The sequence below is a fragment of the Narcine bancroftii genome, chromosome 2, assembly GCF_036971445.1.
Source record: "Narcine bancroftii isolate sNarBan1 chromosome 2, sNarBan1.hap1, whole genome shotgun sequence".
Classification (NCBI taxonomy): domain Eukaryota; kingdom Metazoa; phylum Chordata; class Chondrichthyes; order Torpediniformes; family Narcinidae; genus Narcine; species Narcine bancroftii.
Window position 1 is genome coordinate 199,331,096 of NC_091470.1, and position 16,161 is coordinate 199,347,256.

Consider the following 16,161-nt stretch of genomic DNA (forward strand, 5'->3'; position numbering starts at 1 on the left):
GCATCCCCTTCTCTTCGCCGCCGTCCCTGTGACGTCAGGCGGGAAAGCATTACGTTGGCACGCACGCCTTTGGCGCCCCGAGCCACGGCGGGCGTGAGCTCCATTGATTGACAAGCGGCGAGGCCCCTGCGTGGTGGATGGAAGGGGCGGAGGAGGAAGAAATCTCCACCGATTGATAGCCAGGCATCGAGTCACTTTGTTTATTGCAGAGAAGTAGCTCGATTTTTGCAGAGTCAAGTAAGCGCATTAATCAGAGAAATTTGGATTCTGTGAAGATTATCGGGCAATTTTGAGAATATAGTTCAGTGTGTTGTCTCTGATTACCCTTTCCTTTCCATCTTGTGGTCGCGTCCCGTGCTGAGGTCCATGCTATGACGTCACGACCGCGAGGGGTTATTTAGGGGCGACGTCGAGCGGGGCGCGAGAGAAGGCACTTCGCGCGGCGGTGGGGCAGGGACGCGCAGCGGAGAGGCGGGAACGCGCCACCGGGACTAGGGAGCGTCCGGGAACGGGGGAGGGGGCGGAAGATGCTGAACATGGCGGAGAGCGGAGAAGGTGAGCGGCTAGTTGGGGGGGGGCTGGGGCCGTGAGGCGTCAGGATGGAGTCGGGCCTGCGTTTGGGGGTGGGGTGGGGTGAGGGGGGTCGGGCCCGTGTTTGGTGGGGTGAGGGGGGGGGTCGGGCCCGTGTTTGGAGGGGTGAGGGGGGGGGTCGGGCCCGTGTTTGGAGGGGTGAGGGGGGGGGTCGGGCCCGTGTTTGGAGGGGTGAGGGGGGGTCGGGCCCGTGTTTGGAGGGGTGAGGGGGGGGGTCGGGCCCGTGTTTGGAGGGGTGAGGGGGGGGTCGGGCCCGTGTTTGGAGGGGTGAGGGGGGGGTCGGGCCCGTGTTTGGAGGGGTGAGGGGGGGGTCGGGCCCTTGTTTGGAGGGGTGAGGGGGGGGTCGGGCCCGTGTTTGGAGGGGTGAGGGGGGGGTCGGGCCCGTGTTTGGAGGGGTGAGGGGCCCGTGTTTGGAGGGGTGAGGGGCCCGTGTTTGGAGGGGTGAGGGGCCCGTGTTTGGAGGGGTGAGGGGCCCGTGTTTGGAGGGGTGAGGGGCCCGTGTTTGGAGGGGTGAGGGGCCCGTGTTTGGAGGGGTGAGGGGCCCGTGTTTGGAGGGGTGAGGGGCCCGTGTTTGGAGGGGTGAGGGGCCCGTGTTTGGAGGGGTGAGGGGCCCGTGTTTGGAGGGGTGAGGGGCCCGTGTTTGGAGGGGTGAGGGGCCCGTGTTTGGAGGGGTGAGGGGCCCGTGTTTGGAGGGGTGAGGGGCCCGTGTTTGGAGGGGTGAGGGGCCCGTGTTTGGAGGGGTGAGGGGCCCGTGTTTGGAGGGGTGAGGGGCCCGTGTTTGGAGGGGTGAGGGGCCCGTGTTTGGAGGGGTGAGGGGCCCGTGTTTGGAGGGGTGAGGGGCCCGTGTTTGGAGGGGTGAGGGGCCCGTGTTTGGAGGGGTGAGGGGCCCGTGTTTGGAGGGGTGAGGGGCCCGTGTTTGGAGGGGTGAGGGGCCCGTGTTTGGAGGGGTGAGGGGCCCGTGTTTGGAGGGGTGAGGGGCCCGTGTTTGGAGGGGGGGTCGGGCCCGTGTTTGGAGGGGGGGTCGGGCCCGTGTTTGGAGGGGGGGTCGGGCCCGTGTTTGGAGGGGTGAGGGGGGGGTCGGGCCCGTGTTTGGAGGGGTGAGGGGGGGGTCGGGCCCTTGTTTGGAGGGGTGAGGGGGGGGTCGGGCCCGTGTTTGGAGGGGTGAGGGGGGGGTCGGGCCCGTGTTTGGAGGGGTGAGGGGCCCGTGTTTGGAGGGGTGAGGGGCCCGTGTTTGGAGGGGTGAGGGGCCCGTGTTTGGAGGGGTGAGGGGCCCGTGTTTGGAGGGGTGAGGGGCCCGTGTTTGGAGGGGTGAGGGGCCCGTGTTTGGAGGGGTGAGGGGCCCGTGTTTGGAGGGGTGAGGGGCCCGTGTTTGGAGGGGTGAGGGGCCCGTGTTTGGAGGGGTGAGGGGCCCGTGTTTGGAGGGGTGAGGGGCCCGTGTTTGGAGGGGTGAGGGGCCCGTGTTTGGAGGGGTGAGGGGCCCGTGTTTGGAGGGGTGAGGGGCCCGTGTTTGGAGGGGTGAGGGGCCCGTGTTTGGAGGGGTGAGGGGCCCGTGTTTGGAGGGGTGAGGGGCCCGTGTTTGGAGGGGGGGTCGGGCCCGTGTTTGGAGGGGGGGTCGGGCCCGTGTTTGGAGGGGGGGGTCGGGCCCGTGTTTGGAGGGGGGGGGTCGGGCCCGTGTTTGGAGGGGGGGTCGGGCCCGTGTTTGGAGGGGGGGTCGGGCCCGTGTTTGGAGGGGGGGTCGGGCCCGTGTTTGGAGGGGGGGTCGGGCCCGTGTTTGGAGGGGGGGTCGGGCCCGTGTTTGGAGGGGGGGTCGGGCCCGTGTTTGGAGGGGGGGTCGGGCCCGTGTTTGGAGGGGGGGTCGGGCCCGTGTTTGGAGGGGGGGTCGGGCCCGTGTTTGGAGGGGGGGTCGGGCCCGTGTTTGGAGGGGGGGTCGGGCCCGTGTTTGGAGGGGTGAGGGGCCCGTGTTTGGAGGGGTGAGGGGCCCGTGTTTGGAGGGGTGAGGGGCCCGTGTTTGGAGGGGTGAGGGGCCCGTGTTTGGAGGGGTGAGGGGCCCGTGTTTGAAGGGGGGGGGTCGGGCCCGTGTTTGAAGGGGGGGGTCGGGCCCGTGTTTGAAGGCGGGGGTCGGGCCCGTGTTTGAAGGGGGGGTCGGGCCCGTGTTTGAAGGGGGGGGTCGGGCCCGTGTTTGGAGGGGGGGGTCGTTCCCGTGTTTGGAGGGGGGGGTCGTGCCCGTGTTTGGAGGGGGGGGTCGTGCCCGTGTTTGGAGGGGGGGGTCGTGCCCGTGTTTGGAGGGGGGGGTCGTGCCCGTGTTTGGAGGGGGGGGTCGGGCCCGTGTTTGGAGGGGGGGGTCGGGCCCGTGTTTGGAGGGGGGGGGTCGGGCCCGTGTTTGGAGGGGGGGGTCGGGCCCGTGTTTGGAGGGGGGGGTCGGGCCCGTGTTTGGAGGGGGGGTCGGGCCCGTGTTTGGAGGGGGGGTCGGGCCCGTGTTTGGAGGGGGGGTCGGGCCCGTGTTTGGAGGGGGGGTCGGGCCCGTGTTTGGAGGGGGGGTCGGGCCCGTGTTTGGAGGGGGGGTCGGGCCCGTGTTTGGAGGGGGGGTCGGGCCCGTGTTTGGAGGGGGGGTCGGGCCCGTGTTTGGAGGGGGGGTCGGGCCCGTGTTTGGAGGGGGGGTCGGGCCCGTGTTTGGAGGGGGGGTCGGGCCCGTGTTCGGAGGGGTGAGGGGGGGAGGGTCGGGCCCGTGTTCGGAGGGGTGAGGGGGGGAGGGTCGGGCCCGTGTTCGGAGGGGTGAGGGGGGGAGGGTCGGGCCCGTGTTCGGAGGGGTGAGGGGGGGAGGGTCGGGCCCGTGTTCGGAGGGGTGAGGGGGGGAGGGTCGGGCCCGTGTTCGGAGGGGTGAGGGGGGGAGGGTCGGGCCCGTGTTCGGAGGGGTGAGGGGGGGAGGGTCGGGCCCGTGTTCGGAGGGGTGAGGGGGGGAGGGTCGGGCCCGTGTTCGGAGGGGTGAGGGGGGGAGGGTCGGGCCCGTGTTCGGAGGGGTGAGGGGGGGGTCGGGCCCGTGTTCGGAGGGGTGAGGGGGGGAGGGTCGGGCCCGTGTTCGGAGGGGTGAGGGGGGGAGGGTCGGGCCCGTGTTCGGAGGGGTGAGGGGGGGAGGGTCGGGCCCGTGTTCGGTGGGGTGAGGGGGGGAGGGTCGGGCCCGTGTTCGGAGGGGTGAGGGGGGGAGGGTCGGGCCCGTGTTCGGAGGGGTGAGGGGGGGAGGGTCGGGCCCGTGTTCGGAGGGGTGAGGGGGGGAGGGTCGGGCCCGTGTTCGGAGGGGTGAGGGGGGGAGGGTCGGGCCCGTGTTCGGAGGGGTGAGGGGGGGAGGGTCGGGCCCGTGTTCGGAGGGGTGAGGGGGGGAGGGTCGGGCCCGTGTTCGGAGGGGTGAGGGGGGGAGGGTCGGGCCCGTGTTCGGAGGGGGGGAGGGTCGGGCCCGTGTTCGGAGGGGTGATGGTGGCCCGTGTTCGGAGGGGTGAGGGGGGGGGTCGGTCCTGTATTTGCAGGGGTGCGGGGGGTCTTGCCCGTGTTTGGAGGGTTGAGGGGGGGTCGTGCCCGTGTTTGGAGGGTTGAGGGGGGGTCGTGCCCGTGTTTGGAGGGTTGAGGGGGGGGTCGTGCCGTGTTCGGAGGGTTGAGGGGTGGTCGTGTCCGTGTTTGGAGGGGTTGAGTGGAGGCTCTGGCCCGTGTTTGTAGGGGTTGAGGGGAGGATCTGGCCCTTGTTTGGAGGGGTTGAGTTGAGGGTGTAATAACCTGTCTTTGGGGGTGTCATGCCAGCCTTCAGAGGGGAATCAGGTTTGTGTTTGGGGGGGTGTGAGAATCTGGTCTGTGTTTAGGGGGTGAGGGGTGAATCAGGCCTGTGTTTAGGATGAGGGGTGAATCAGGCCTGTGTTTAGGATGAGGGGTGGATCAGGCCTGTGTTTAGGATGAGGGGTGGATCAGGCCTGTGTTTAGGATGAGGGGTGGATCAGGCCTGTGTTTAGGATGAGGGGTGGATCAGGCCTGTGTTTAGGATGAGGGGTGGATCAGGCCTGTGTTTAGGATGAGGGGTGGATCAGGCCTGTGTTTAGGATGAGGGGTGGATCAGGCCTGTGTTTAGGATGAGGGGTGGATCAGGCCTGTGTTTAGGATGAGGGGTGGATCAGGCCTGTGTTTAGGATGAGGGGTGGATCAGGCCTGTGTTTAGGATGAGGGGTGGATCAGGCCTGTGTTTAGGATGAGGGGTGGGTCGGGCCGGAGTTTGGGGGGAGGGGTGGGTCGGGCCGGAGTTTGGGGGGAGGGGTGGGTCGGGCCGGAGTTTGGGGGGAGGGGTGGGTCGGGCCGGAGTTTGGGGGGAGGGGTGGGTCGGGCCGGAGTTTGGGGGGAGGGGTGGGTCGGGCCGGAGTTTGGGGGGAGGGGTGGGTCGGGCCGGAGTTTGGGGGGAGGGGTGGGTCGGGCCGGAGTTTGGGGGGAGGGGTGGGTCGGGCCGGAGTTTGGGGGGAGGGGTGGGTCGGGCCGGAGTTTGGGGGGAGGGGTGGGTCGGGCCGGAGTTTGGGGGGAGGGGTGGGTCGGGCCGGAGTTTGGGGGGAGGGGTGGGTCGGGCCGGAGTTTGGGGGGAGGGGTGGGTCGGGCCGGAGTTTGGGGGGAGGGGTGGGTCGGGCCGGAGTTTGGGGGGAGGGGTGGGTCGGGCCGGAGTTTGGGGGGAGGGGTGGGTCGGGGGAGAGATCAAGCCTGTGTTTGCGGGCGGTGGGGGAGATCAAGCCTGTGTTTGCGGGCGGTGGGGGAGATCAAGCCTGTGTTTGCGGGCGGGGGGATCAAGCCTGTGTTTGCGGGCGGGGGGATCAAGCCTGTGTTTGCGGGCGGGGGGATCAAGCCTGTGTTTGCGGGCGGGGGGGGAGATCAAGCCTGTGTTTGCGGGCGGGGGGGGGGGAGATCAAGCCTGTGTTTGCGGGCGGGGGGGGAGATCAAGCCTGTGTTTGCGGGGGGGGGAGATCAAGCCTGTGTTTGCGGGCGGGGGGGGGAGATCAAGCCTGTGTTTGCGGGCGGGGGGGGGAGATCAAGCCTGTGTTTGCGGGCGGGGGGGCATCAAGCCTGTGTTTGCAGGCGGGGGGAGAGATCAAGCCTGTGTTTGCGGGCGGGGGTGAGAGATCAAGCCTGTTTCGGGGTGGGGGAGGAATCGGGTTAGTGTTTTGCGGGTGAAAAGGGTCAGACCTGTGTTTTGTGGGTTAGAGGGGTCAAGGGTGTGTTCAGGGATGATAGAGTTGGGAATGCATTTAAGAGTGAGAATGGGTCAGGGCTGCTTTTGGGGAAAAGAGGGGTCATGTGTGTATTTGGGGGGAGGAAGAGGGGTCAGGTGTTCCTTCAGGTGGTGTGAGTGTCAGCCCTGTGTTTACGAGTTGAGATAAGTTAGGGCCTGCATTTAGGGAAGAGAGAGGGGTTTGGGCTTGTGTTTAATGATGGATCGAGAGGTTGGGTCTGCATTTGAGAGGCATGGGTCCTGGTTTGGGAGGGGAGAGGGGTCAGGCTTACATTTGGGAGGAGGAAAGTGGTTGGGCCAGCATATGGGAGGGGGAGAGGGGGTTGGGCTTGCATTTAGAAGGGTGAAGTGTTGGAGTGCATTGTGGGTTGGGGGGGAGAATGGATGTTTGGGAGTGGCGAGAGAGAGTGGAAGTCAGGGGGAGAGGCAGGATCTGTGCATGCTTCTGGTCGAGTGTTTGGATGGGTGTTGGTTGATGCTGCAGGCCTGAGAGAAGAGGGTTGGAAGTTGGCAGGTCAATGCGTGTGGTTTTCCATCAAGTGAAGTTGGTCCACCCAACATCCATCTGTGTATCTGAATTTTTTGAGGATCGTGTCTGAGCAATATTTGTATCTCTTTCAGACCCATTGCAGGCAACTGGAGTGTGTGCTCAGGTGAGTGTCTATTGTCTTCAGAATATGCCCGAGGTTTAGCTTGCAAAGTCTAACCTCTGGATGGTGACCACCCCTATCTGATGGAACCCTCATTACCAAAATTCACCCTGGTATCAATTACAGGAGTCGATAACAAAATTTTGCTTCACTTGCCACTCCCTGTTCGCCAGAATGTTCTATTTAAACATTTCACCCTTCACCCACATCCTATCATTCTTTTCTTGCCCAAGCTCAGTGGAAAACACTTGTATTTACCCTAATCTACACCCACAATTTTGTGTACTTCTATCAAAACCCCCCCTCGAACTTTGATGCTCCAGGGAATAAAGTCTGAACCAAATCAACCTTTTCCTGTAACTTGGTTCCAGCAACATAAATTTTCTTTACAATCTATCAACCTTATTGCAAATGTTCCTATAGTTAGGTGACCATAACTGCACACAATACACCAAATTTGGCATCACCACTGTCTTGTACAACTTCAACATATCACCCCAACTCCTATATGCGATCATTTGATTTCTGGTCAAGGTGTCAAAAGTTCTCTTTACGACCAAAATCCACTTTCCGGGAATATTGTATCTGTATTCCCAGATCCCTTTGGTTTACTGCACTTAGCAATGCCCGACTGTTCATTGTGTAAATCGTTCCCTGGGTTTTGTCTCTCAAAGGGCAAATGCTTCACACTTGTCCATGTTAAATACCACTGCCATTTTGCAGCCCATTTTTTCCAGCTGGTACAGATCTCATTACAAGCTTTGAAAGTCTCCCTTACTGTCCAAAGCCTGCCATGTTTAATTTAATTTTAGACACACAGCACTGTAACAAGCCCTTTTGGCCCATGAGCCTGTGCCACCCAATTAACTTGGAACCCTTGGTATATTTTGAAGGGTGGGAAGAAATTCCATGCAGATTCAGGGAGAATGTACAAACTTCTTACAGACAACATGGGATTCGAACCCCAGTCCAGATTGCTGGCACTGTTCTGCCACCACCCTCACTATTCCCCCAAAATTGGTGTCATTTGTAAATTATCTGACCTAGTTTACCAGAGTCATCTAGATCGATAATTTAGATGAGAATCATTGAATCCTGAAACAAACCACAAGGCACGGGCCTCCAGTAATTGAGGCAATCATCTACTACTGCTATCTGACTTCTGCTGTCAAGCGAATGTGTCATCCAATTTACTACATCCTTTATACTGAACCTTGACCAATTTCCCATTTGGGACCTTGGCAAAAGCCTTACTAAAATCCATGTAGATAACATCCACCATATTTTCTTCATCAACTTTCCTGGTGACTGCTTCATAAATCACTTGAGCTTGGTTAGTCTTGACCTACCATGCACAATGTTGACTATCCCTAATAACTCCAGGTTCTTGTGTATCTGGTCTCTTCCAATAACTTTCACACTGCTTATCTCAGACTCAGTGGCCTACAATTAACCGTATTATTCTTTGAATTTCTGTAATGTTCTTAGAATTCTTTACAAGCGTTGCTCCTCCTTACTTTTGGTTGTCTCCCTGCAGCCTACAGAGAAACGCAAGCGTACTGTGGAGGATTTCAATCAGTTTTGCAACTTTGTTCTGGCGTACACTGGGTACATTCCGCCCTCCAAAGAGGTGAGTCCTTTAATCCCGTGCAAGCCATAAACTTGGAATGAGAAGGGCAGAATCTTCAGATAACAACACAATTCTGGAGAAACTCAGCAGGTCAAACAGTGTACTTTATGTAGTAAAAATAAAGATGGAAGGGCTCAAGCCCGAAACATTGGTTATGTATCTTTGCTACATAAAATACACCGTTTGAGTTGCTGTGTTTCTCCAACATGGTTGTTAATTCAACCATGGTGTCTGTAGACTTTCGTGTTTTACTGTAGATGCTAGAACCTTGTGTGATCAATCAAGAGATCTATCTTCACTTAGAAATTCTGGTTAGGGCCCCTATTATCAATACAGATTGACAATCAACTGACCATTTCTCTCCATGACCTGCTGAATCCTTTTTATTTTTTTTAATGGGTATTCGTAATGGGAAACTACTATGCTATTTGGTAGCTTTGTGGTGATCTGTTACCTGCTTCTTGAGTGCAATTTTTTTTAAGGTCTTTGGTTAACAGAAATGAATTAATTCCTGATTGAAATTTGCAAGCAACCTGACGTCTGTTGCCATTTGCAAAGTGTTCCACAATTGTTTCAGCCCATGTGCATACTATTCCCATAAGTAAAACATGAAAATCTGCAGTCTTGAAGTAAAAACACAATGCTAGAGTATTTCAGCAAGGTCAAATTGTGCCTGTCTCCGACAGGCATCTGAGTTCCTTTCTGACTGACCATTTGGATCTCAAAATGGACGCAAGTTGGACGTATGTCACTCCGTCCAGGCTGAAACGTTCTTAAACTGGAGCCATGGCACTTCATCCATGGTCCAGCCCGCCTGGCACTGGGAAGACCCGTTGTCCACCAGCAACCAGCCTGCGCTCAGCTCCCCCACCTCGAACTACCGCCTTCGTGTCCCAAAAATAGAACACATTTGACGGCAGCACAGTGTGGGCCCTCTCCTGGCCTGTGGCTGCTGCCATGTTGGTCCATCAAAATAAACAGCCTCTGGATCCCTGGGACCCGATGCATAATTTTTGTATTTACATATACTTTTTCTTTATTTTTTAAAAATTATCGTTTTTTTTTGGTTGTATGTGCGATGGTCATAAGTCGCATAGGTTGTAAATAGGGGACCACCTGTCTTTGGCTTGGCTTCGCGGACGAAGATTTATGGAGGGGGTAAAAAGTCCACGTCAGCTGCAGGCTTGTTTGTGGCTCACAAGTCCGATGCGGGACAGGCAGACACGGTTGCAAGGGAAAATTGGTTGGTTGGGTGTTGGGTTTTTCCTCCTTTGCCTTTTGTCAGTGAGGTGGGCTCTGCGGTCTTCTTCAAAGGAGGTTGCTGCCCGCCAAACTGTGAGACGCCAAGATGCACGGTTTGAGGCGTTATCAGCCCACTGGCGGTGGTCAATGTGGCAGGCACCAAGAGATTTCTTTAGGCAGTCCTTGTACCATTTCTTTGGTGCACCTCTGTCACGGTGGCCAGTGGAGAGCTCGCCATATAACACGATCTTGGGAAGGCGATGGTCCTCCATTCTGGAGACGTGACCCATCCAGCGCAGCTGGATCTTCAGCAGCGTGGACTCGATGCTGTCGACCTCTGCCATCTCGAGTACTTTGACGTTAGGGGTGTAAGCGCTCCAATGGATGTTGAGGATGGAGCGGAGACAACGCTGGTGGAAGCGTTCTAGGAGCCGTAGGTGGTGCCGGTAGAGGACCCTTGATTCGGAGCCGAACAGGAGTGTGGGTATGACAACGGCTCTGTATACGCTTATCTTTGTGAGGTTTTTCAGTTGGTTGTTTTTCCAGACTCTTTTGTGTAGTCTTCCAAAGGCGCTATTTGCCTTGGCGAGTCTGTTGTCTATCTCATTGTTGATCCTTGCATCTGATGAAATGGTGCAGCCGAGATAGGTAAACTGGTTGACCGTTTTGAGTTTTGTGTGCCCGATGGAGATGTGGGGGGGCTGGTAGTCATGGTGGGGAGCTGGCTGATGGAGGACCTCAGTTTTCTTCAGGCTGACTTCCAGGCCAAACATTTTGGCAGTTTCCGCAAAGCAGGACGTCAAGCGCTGAAGAGCTGGCTCTGAATGGGCAACTAAAGCGGCATCATCTGCAAAGAGTAGTTCACGGACAAGTTTCTCTTGTGTCTTGGTGTGAGCTTGCAGGCGCCTCAGATTGAAGAGACTGCCATCCGTGCGGTACCGGATGTAAACAGCGTCTTCATTGTTGGGGTCTTTCATGGCTTGGTTCAGCATCATGCTGAAGAAGATTGAAAAGAGGGTTGGTGCGAGAACACAGCCTTGCTTCACGCCATTGTTAATGGAGAAGGGTTCAGAGAGCTCATTGCTGTATCTGACCCGACCTTGTTGGTTTTCGTGCAGTTGGATAATCATGTTGAGGAACTTTGGGGGACATCCGATGCGCTCTAGTATTTGCCAAAGCCCTTTCCTGCTCACGGTGTCGAAGGCTTTGGTGAGGTCAACAAAGGTGATGTAGAGTCCTTTGTTTTGTTCTCTGCACTTGTATAGCAAAGATAAAGGTACATCACCAATGTTTCAGGCTTGATACCTGGTACCTGGTTGGTGATGTGTCTTTCTTTGCTACATAAATTATACTATTTGACCTGCTGAGTTTCTCCAGCATTATATTTTAACTCTAGGACCACCTCAAACTGTCCACCTGCTATCCTGTTAGGTAACACCTGTCTCATCAGTGGGTGGCAACAGATGAAGCATGCTCATGATGCCTTTCTAAGAATGAGAGTGCTAATGGGAGCATTGCCAAGAATTGGATACAGAGAGACATGTAACTGATAGTACTGTTGTCCTGAGAACTGATGAGAGCTTCTGCCCTTTGTGGTGCATTGCAGGGTATCCATTCAGATTCCCTGGCTTCGACACCAAACTACTGTGAAACCAGGGTAGCCAAACAAAGAGCAGCATCTATCACATCTGGCAGGAGATGGATGAGTAAGGCCATAAGATCTGGACAGCCTGTTGTTAGAGCAGCCACTAACAGTCCCCAGTCATGATCTGAACTTGGGCTCAGTTGCAATGCACTCCAAGTCCCATTTCTCAACTTTCCTTGACTCACTCTCAGGAGGCCTGTCTGCACCGAAATGTGGGCCAGTTTAATCTGGGGGGGGGGGTGGTTGCAGACTCTGAGGAAGCACAGAGTACCACTAACGGGGAGAACCCCCCCCCCCCCTCCCCAATTGAGAAGGAGAAGCAGAGGAGTTCCGGACCGGCAAGAGGCTCTGCGGCTAAATGACGGGGAGGTTGGTGTAGTGCTGGATGTAGGCATAAACTTCGGACCTCACAATCTTGAGGGGGGGGTGTCACAAAAATATATGAATGTATGTAAAAAGTACATTTAGGTATTGTCTCCAGGCTCTACTATACTATAATTATGACAGGGATCCATCCAACTAAATGATTACCATGTAATCAGTAAATGCATTCACTTGAAAGTAATTTGTATTGTAATTTTTTTAACAAAGGGCTTGATATAGTTTAGGGCCTCGTGACCTCTAAATCTGGCACTGCGTGGTGACTGTGGGCATGGAACCCATATAGGCTGCAGGCAACTGAGATCAAAAGACTGTCACTAGGCTTCTGGAGACTGGGTCATGAGAACATAGTATCAGAACAGGGATTTGAAAGGGTGCTGAGCTAAGGAAGACACCCAAAGGACCCTGAACGCTGAAGGCTTCCTCGTCGTGTCGGAGATTTGGATCTGGACTTGGGTTGCCAATTATTTGATCTGTTCGGCTGCGGAGTGCACAAGTCCACAGACAAGATAAGATGGCGCTGGGCAATGCTGTTGGGAGATCTTTGCCTTGTGGCATGCAAAAGACAATTTTGTGTAATATTACATCTCAATTACAAGGCAATAAAAAGTGTCTGACCTGAATGTGAGGAGTCTGCTAATGGTTAATGGTGAAGGAGAGAACTGTGTCAAGCTGGTTTGGGTTGGAAGCTGAACTGCAGATGCTGGGATTTGGAGTAGAAAAGCAAACTGGTGGAGTGGTTTGGTGGGCTGAGTAGCATGCGAGGGTTAGGAAATATCAGCATGTTCAAATTTGAATCACATGGCAATGAGGAAGCATACGAGAGTGAGATGGATCAGCTCATTGAGAGGTGTCATTCCAACAATAACGCTCAACATTGGCAAAACCCAAGGAGATGATTGTGGACTTAAGGAGGGAGTCAGGGGAACATGACCCAGTCCTCGTCGAGGGGTCAGTTGTAGAGAGAGTCAAGAACTTCAAATTCCTGGGTGTAAACATCTCCAAGGGTCTGTCCTGGAGCTTCCATGTCGATGCGATCACGAAGAAGGCACGCCAGTGGCTAGACTTTGTGAGGTGTTTGAGGAGATTCGGTTCGTCACTGAAAATTCTCAAAAAGCTCTACAGGTGGACTGTGGAGAACATTCTGGCTGTTTGCATCACTGTCTGGTACGGAGGTGCCAACTCTCAGGACAAGAATAAACTCCAGAGGGTTGTTAGCTCAGCCTGTGACATCACAGGCACTAGATCACTCCATCGAGGACATCAACATGAGGCAGTGTCTTAAAAAAGCAGCCTCTGTCCTCAAAGACCACCCAGGCCATGCCCTCCTCACTCTACCATGGGGGGGAGTGGCAAGGTACTGGAACCTGAAGAGGAGCATTCAGTGGCACAGGACAGCTTCTTCCCCGCTGCCATCAGGTTCCTGAATAATCAATAAACTGCCTTACTTTTGTGCACGGTTTGTTTTTTAAATTTATTGTAAAAGTGGTTTATGTGAATGTTTGCTCTGTGACGCTGCTGCAAACACTGAAATTTGTGATGTTCATATCAATAAAGTCTGATTCTGGCTTGAAATGTTACCAATTCCCTCCCCTTGTATACAGCTCACATGCTTTGTCCCTCCAGCAGTTTGATGTTTTTGGCCAGTTAATGTATGAGGTATTGATCAAAACAAGGGCTTTGGGCTGGTGCTACTACAGGATTCTGTTATATGCTTATTACATAAGAGGGCAGAGCGCCACATGGCTGGAAATATTGTCCCGAATGTCTCGTGAGGAAATTTGGACCTTTGGAGTACACAAAAGCAGGTCACACAGCATCAATAGAAAGGGAGAGACAGTTTTGGGCCTGAAACCCTTCTTCAAGAGTGTGGAAAATCAGACAGGTGCCCGAATAACAATGTGGGGAAAGGGAGGGGAGGAGCACAGGCAAACAAGTGACTACAGGAAGGAGGAGCTGAGCAGTGCTAGGGAGGGGGCAGGGCTGAGAAAGATTGCTCTGTTGAGAGAAGGAAAGGTGGGGGCTAAGGAAAGCAAAATACCTGGGGGGGGGGGATGGGGATGGAATTTGGAGATTGATGGAGTCACGTGATGGAGTAGTGGCCGGACGGTGAACTCCAGCCCTCTCCAGAAAAGTCGGGAAAAACAGGAAAACACAAAGGCACAGAAATAAAAGTTACAGAAAAGTGAGTATAAAGGTGGAAAGAAGATGGCGACAAAAAAAGAAAAATCGAAAGCAACGGTAAGAAGAGAGGAAGAGAAGACAAAGGAGGAAAAAGGTGAAGGCCTTACCTGTCCGAAGAGGCCCGCTGCGGAGAGAGAAACCCGCTCCCTCAGGTCGGTAAATAATGGACTACAAAAATGGCTCACAGAGCCGAGTAAAAGTGCGCAACCGCGCATGCGCGATACTTCGCGCATGCGTGATGCGAATGAAAAAAAACACACCGACGGGAGGGGGGACCAGCTGGGGAGTCGATCTCCACAGCCGGCAACGACAGCTGCAGAACACCTGCAGCAAGAAGAGACCACAGAAGACAATAGAAACAAGAAAGAAGAGAAGGAAAGGGCACCAAAGAAACAACAGATGGTCAACCCAGAGGAAGAAGAAGAGGAAGAGTACAGGGAAATAGAAGAAGAAAAGAAAGGCAAGGTAAAGGATATACTTGCTCTTATTAAAGGATACATGGAGTCATTTAAAGAATGGCAAACACAGGAATTTAAGGATTTAAGAAAAAGAATAAACAACACAGAAGAGAAAATAAATAAAATGGAGATGACCTTAACAGAAATGGGAAAAAAAATGGACAAGATGGAAGAGCGGGCAGTAGCAGCAGAAATGGAGGTAGAAGACTTAAAAAAGAAATTGGAGAAATCTAATAAAAAAACTAAAGAGACACAAGAACTACTAGCTCAAAAAATAGATACAATGGAAAACCATAACAGAAGAAATAACATAAAGATAGTGGGCCTTAAGGAAGATGAAGAAGGCAAGAATATGAGGGAGTTTATAAAAGAGTGGATCCCTAAGACCCTAGGATGTCCAGAACTACAGCAAGAAATGGAAATAGAAAGGGCACATAGAGTATTGGCCTCTAAACCACAACCACAACAAAAACCAAGATCTATTGTAGTAAAATTCCTAAGATATACTACAAGAGAAAAGGTACTGGAGAAGACAATGGAAAAAGTAAGAGAGGGCAACAAACCACTGGAGTATAAAGGGCAAAAAATCTTCATTTATCCAGATATAAGTTTCGAACTCCTAAAGAAGAGAAAAGAGTTCAATACAGCAAAGGCGATTTTATGGAAGAAAGGGTATAAATTTATACTAAAGCATCCAGCGGTATTGAAAATATTTATTCCAGGACAACAAAACAGACTATTCTCGGATTCAGAAGAAGCACGAAAATTTGCAGAACAATTACAAAAATAGACTGAGGGAGGAAGACGGGTAATGAGAGTTAAAATGATCACGATTGATATGTATGTGGGTAAAGACAAAAATAGACTGAGGGATGAAGACGGGTAATGAGAGTAAAAATGATCACGATTGATATGTATGCGGGTAAAGAGGTATAAGAGTGAATAGAGACAATGAGCATACATGAATGTATCTGTACTTAGAGGAAAATATAGATAGTATAGACAAGAATTAATAAGGGAAGGTAATGGAATAGAGAGAATAAGGAGGGAATTAAAAGAATGACCTTTGTGACATATGAAAAGTGAAATCTTTTCTGGGGGAGGCGGGGTGGGGGGAAATAGCGGTCACTGCAAAATCAGTTGACACTTGCGAGTGGATTCGCAAATCCAAATGGAGAGGGGAGATGTGGTTGTCCGACAAGGGATAAAGGACAACTCAGGAGGTGAAGGGGAGATTGGGGATAAATAAGATAGAAATAGGAGAATAAGGAAAATGTTGGATGTTGTAGGAATGTTGTCTTATAAAGAGTTGAAAATAAGAAAACAGAAATGGAAAAGGAGGAAAGGTAATGATGGAAAAACGGAAAGAGAAGATAAACAAAATATAAAAGGGCTACGCTGAACTATATGTCTTTAAATATTAATGGAATACATAACCAAATTAAAAGGAAGAAACTACTAAATTTAAATGAATAAATGTATTCCATTAGAAAAAATAACATATAGGTTAAGAAATAATATTGAAATATTCGAACAAGTATAGGAGCCTTACATTAAATACAATAGCGAAAACCTACCGGGGACAAACATTACCTAAGTTGATGGAAGGAGAAGGAAAGAAAAGAGAATTTCTGGTGTAATTTTGTTGAATGACAACATTGTCTGACTGGCTGAATGCAACCTAGATTGTATACCTAAAATAGATGAGTGGGGGGGGTGGTTTGGGAGGAAAGGGGGGGGAGAAAAAGTCACTGTATATGTGTGGGGAAAAAAAAACAGTGTATATCATGGCTAATGTGATTTATGGTGTGAAAAATAAAAAAATTAAATAAAAAATAAAAAAAAAAGAATTTGGAGATTGATATTAATGACATCTGTTTGGAAAATGCCAAGAGGGAATGGACTGCTCTCTGTTCTCCTCCCTTCCCATTCCCTTCAACACTCCACCCCTTCTCTAATCACAGAACCATCCCTCATCCCATTAGCTTGTGTGCCCTCCCTCCTTTACCCACCCATTACCTTCTGCCCGTGCCACTGTGCTCCTCCCGCCTCCCCTACCCCCTCCACCCACAACACTTTTGTTCGGGTGCCTGCCTACAGTTTGTTCATACCTTGATGAAGGTCTCAAGCCTGAA

The 16,161-nt window shown here is 53.5% G+C and overlaps 1 protein-coding gene across 2 annotated transcripts in view; it reads left to right on the plus strand.

Moving 5' to 3' along the window:
* The first annotated feature begins 410 nt into the window (after nucleotides 1-410).
* Nucleotides 411-16,161, plus strand: part of phf23b (PHD finger protein 23b) — a 34,425-nt gene continuing 18,674 nt past the window's right edge. The window contains exons 1-3 of one of the 2 annotated variants that reach the window (XM_069920047.1): nucleotides 411-555; nucleotides 6,458-6,489; nucleotides 8,024-8,116. In XM_069920047.1, the coding sequence (XP_069776148.1) occupies nucleotides 528-555; nucleotides 6,458-6,489; nucleotides 8,024-8,116 (153 nt within the window). In that variant the 5' untranslated portion in view covers nucleotides 411-527. The remainder of the gene's footprint in view (nucleotides 556-6,457; nucleotides 6,490-8,023; nucleotides 8,117-16,161) is intronic. The other variant, XM_069920048.1, reaches the window with a different exon arrangement.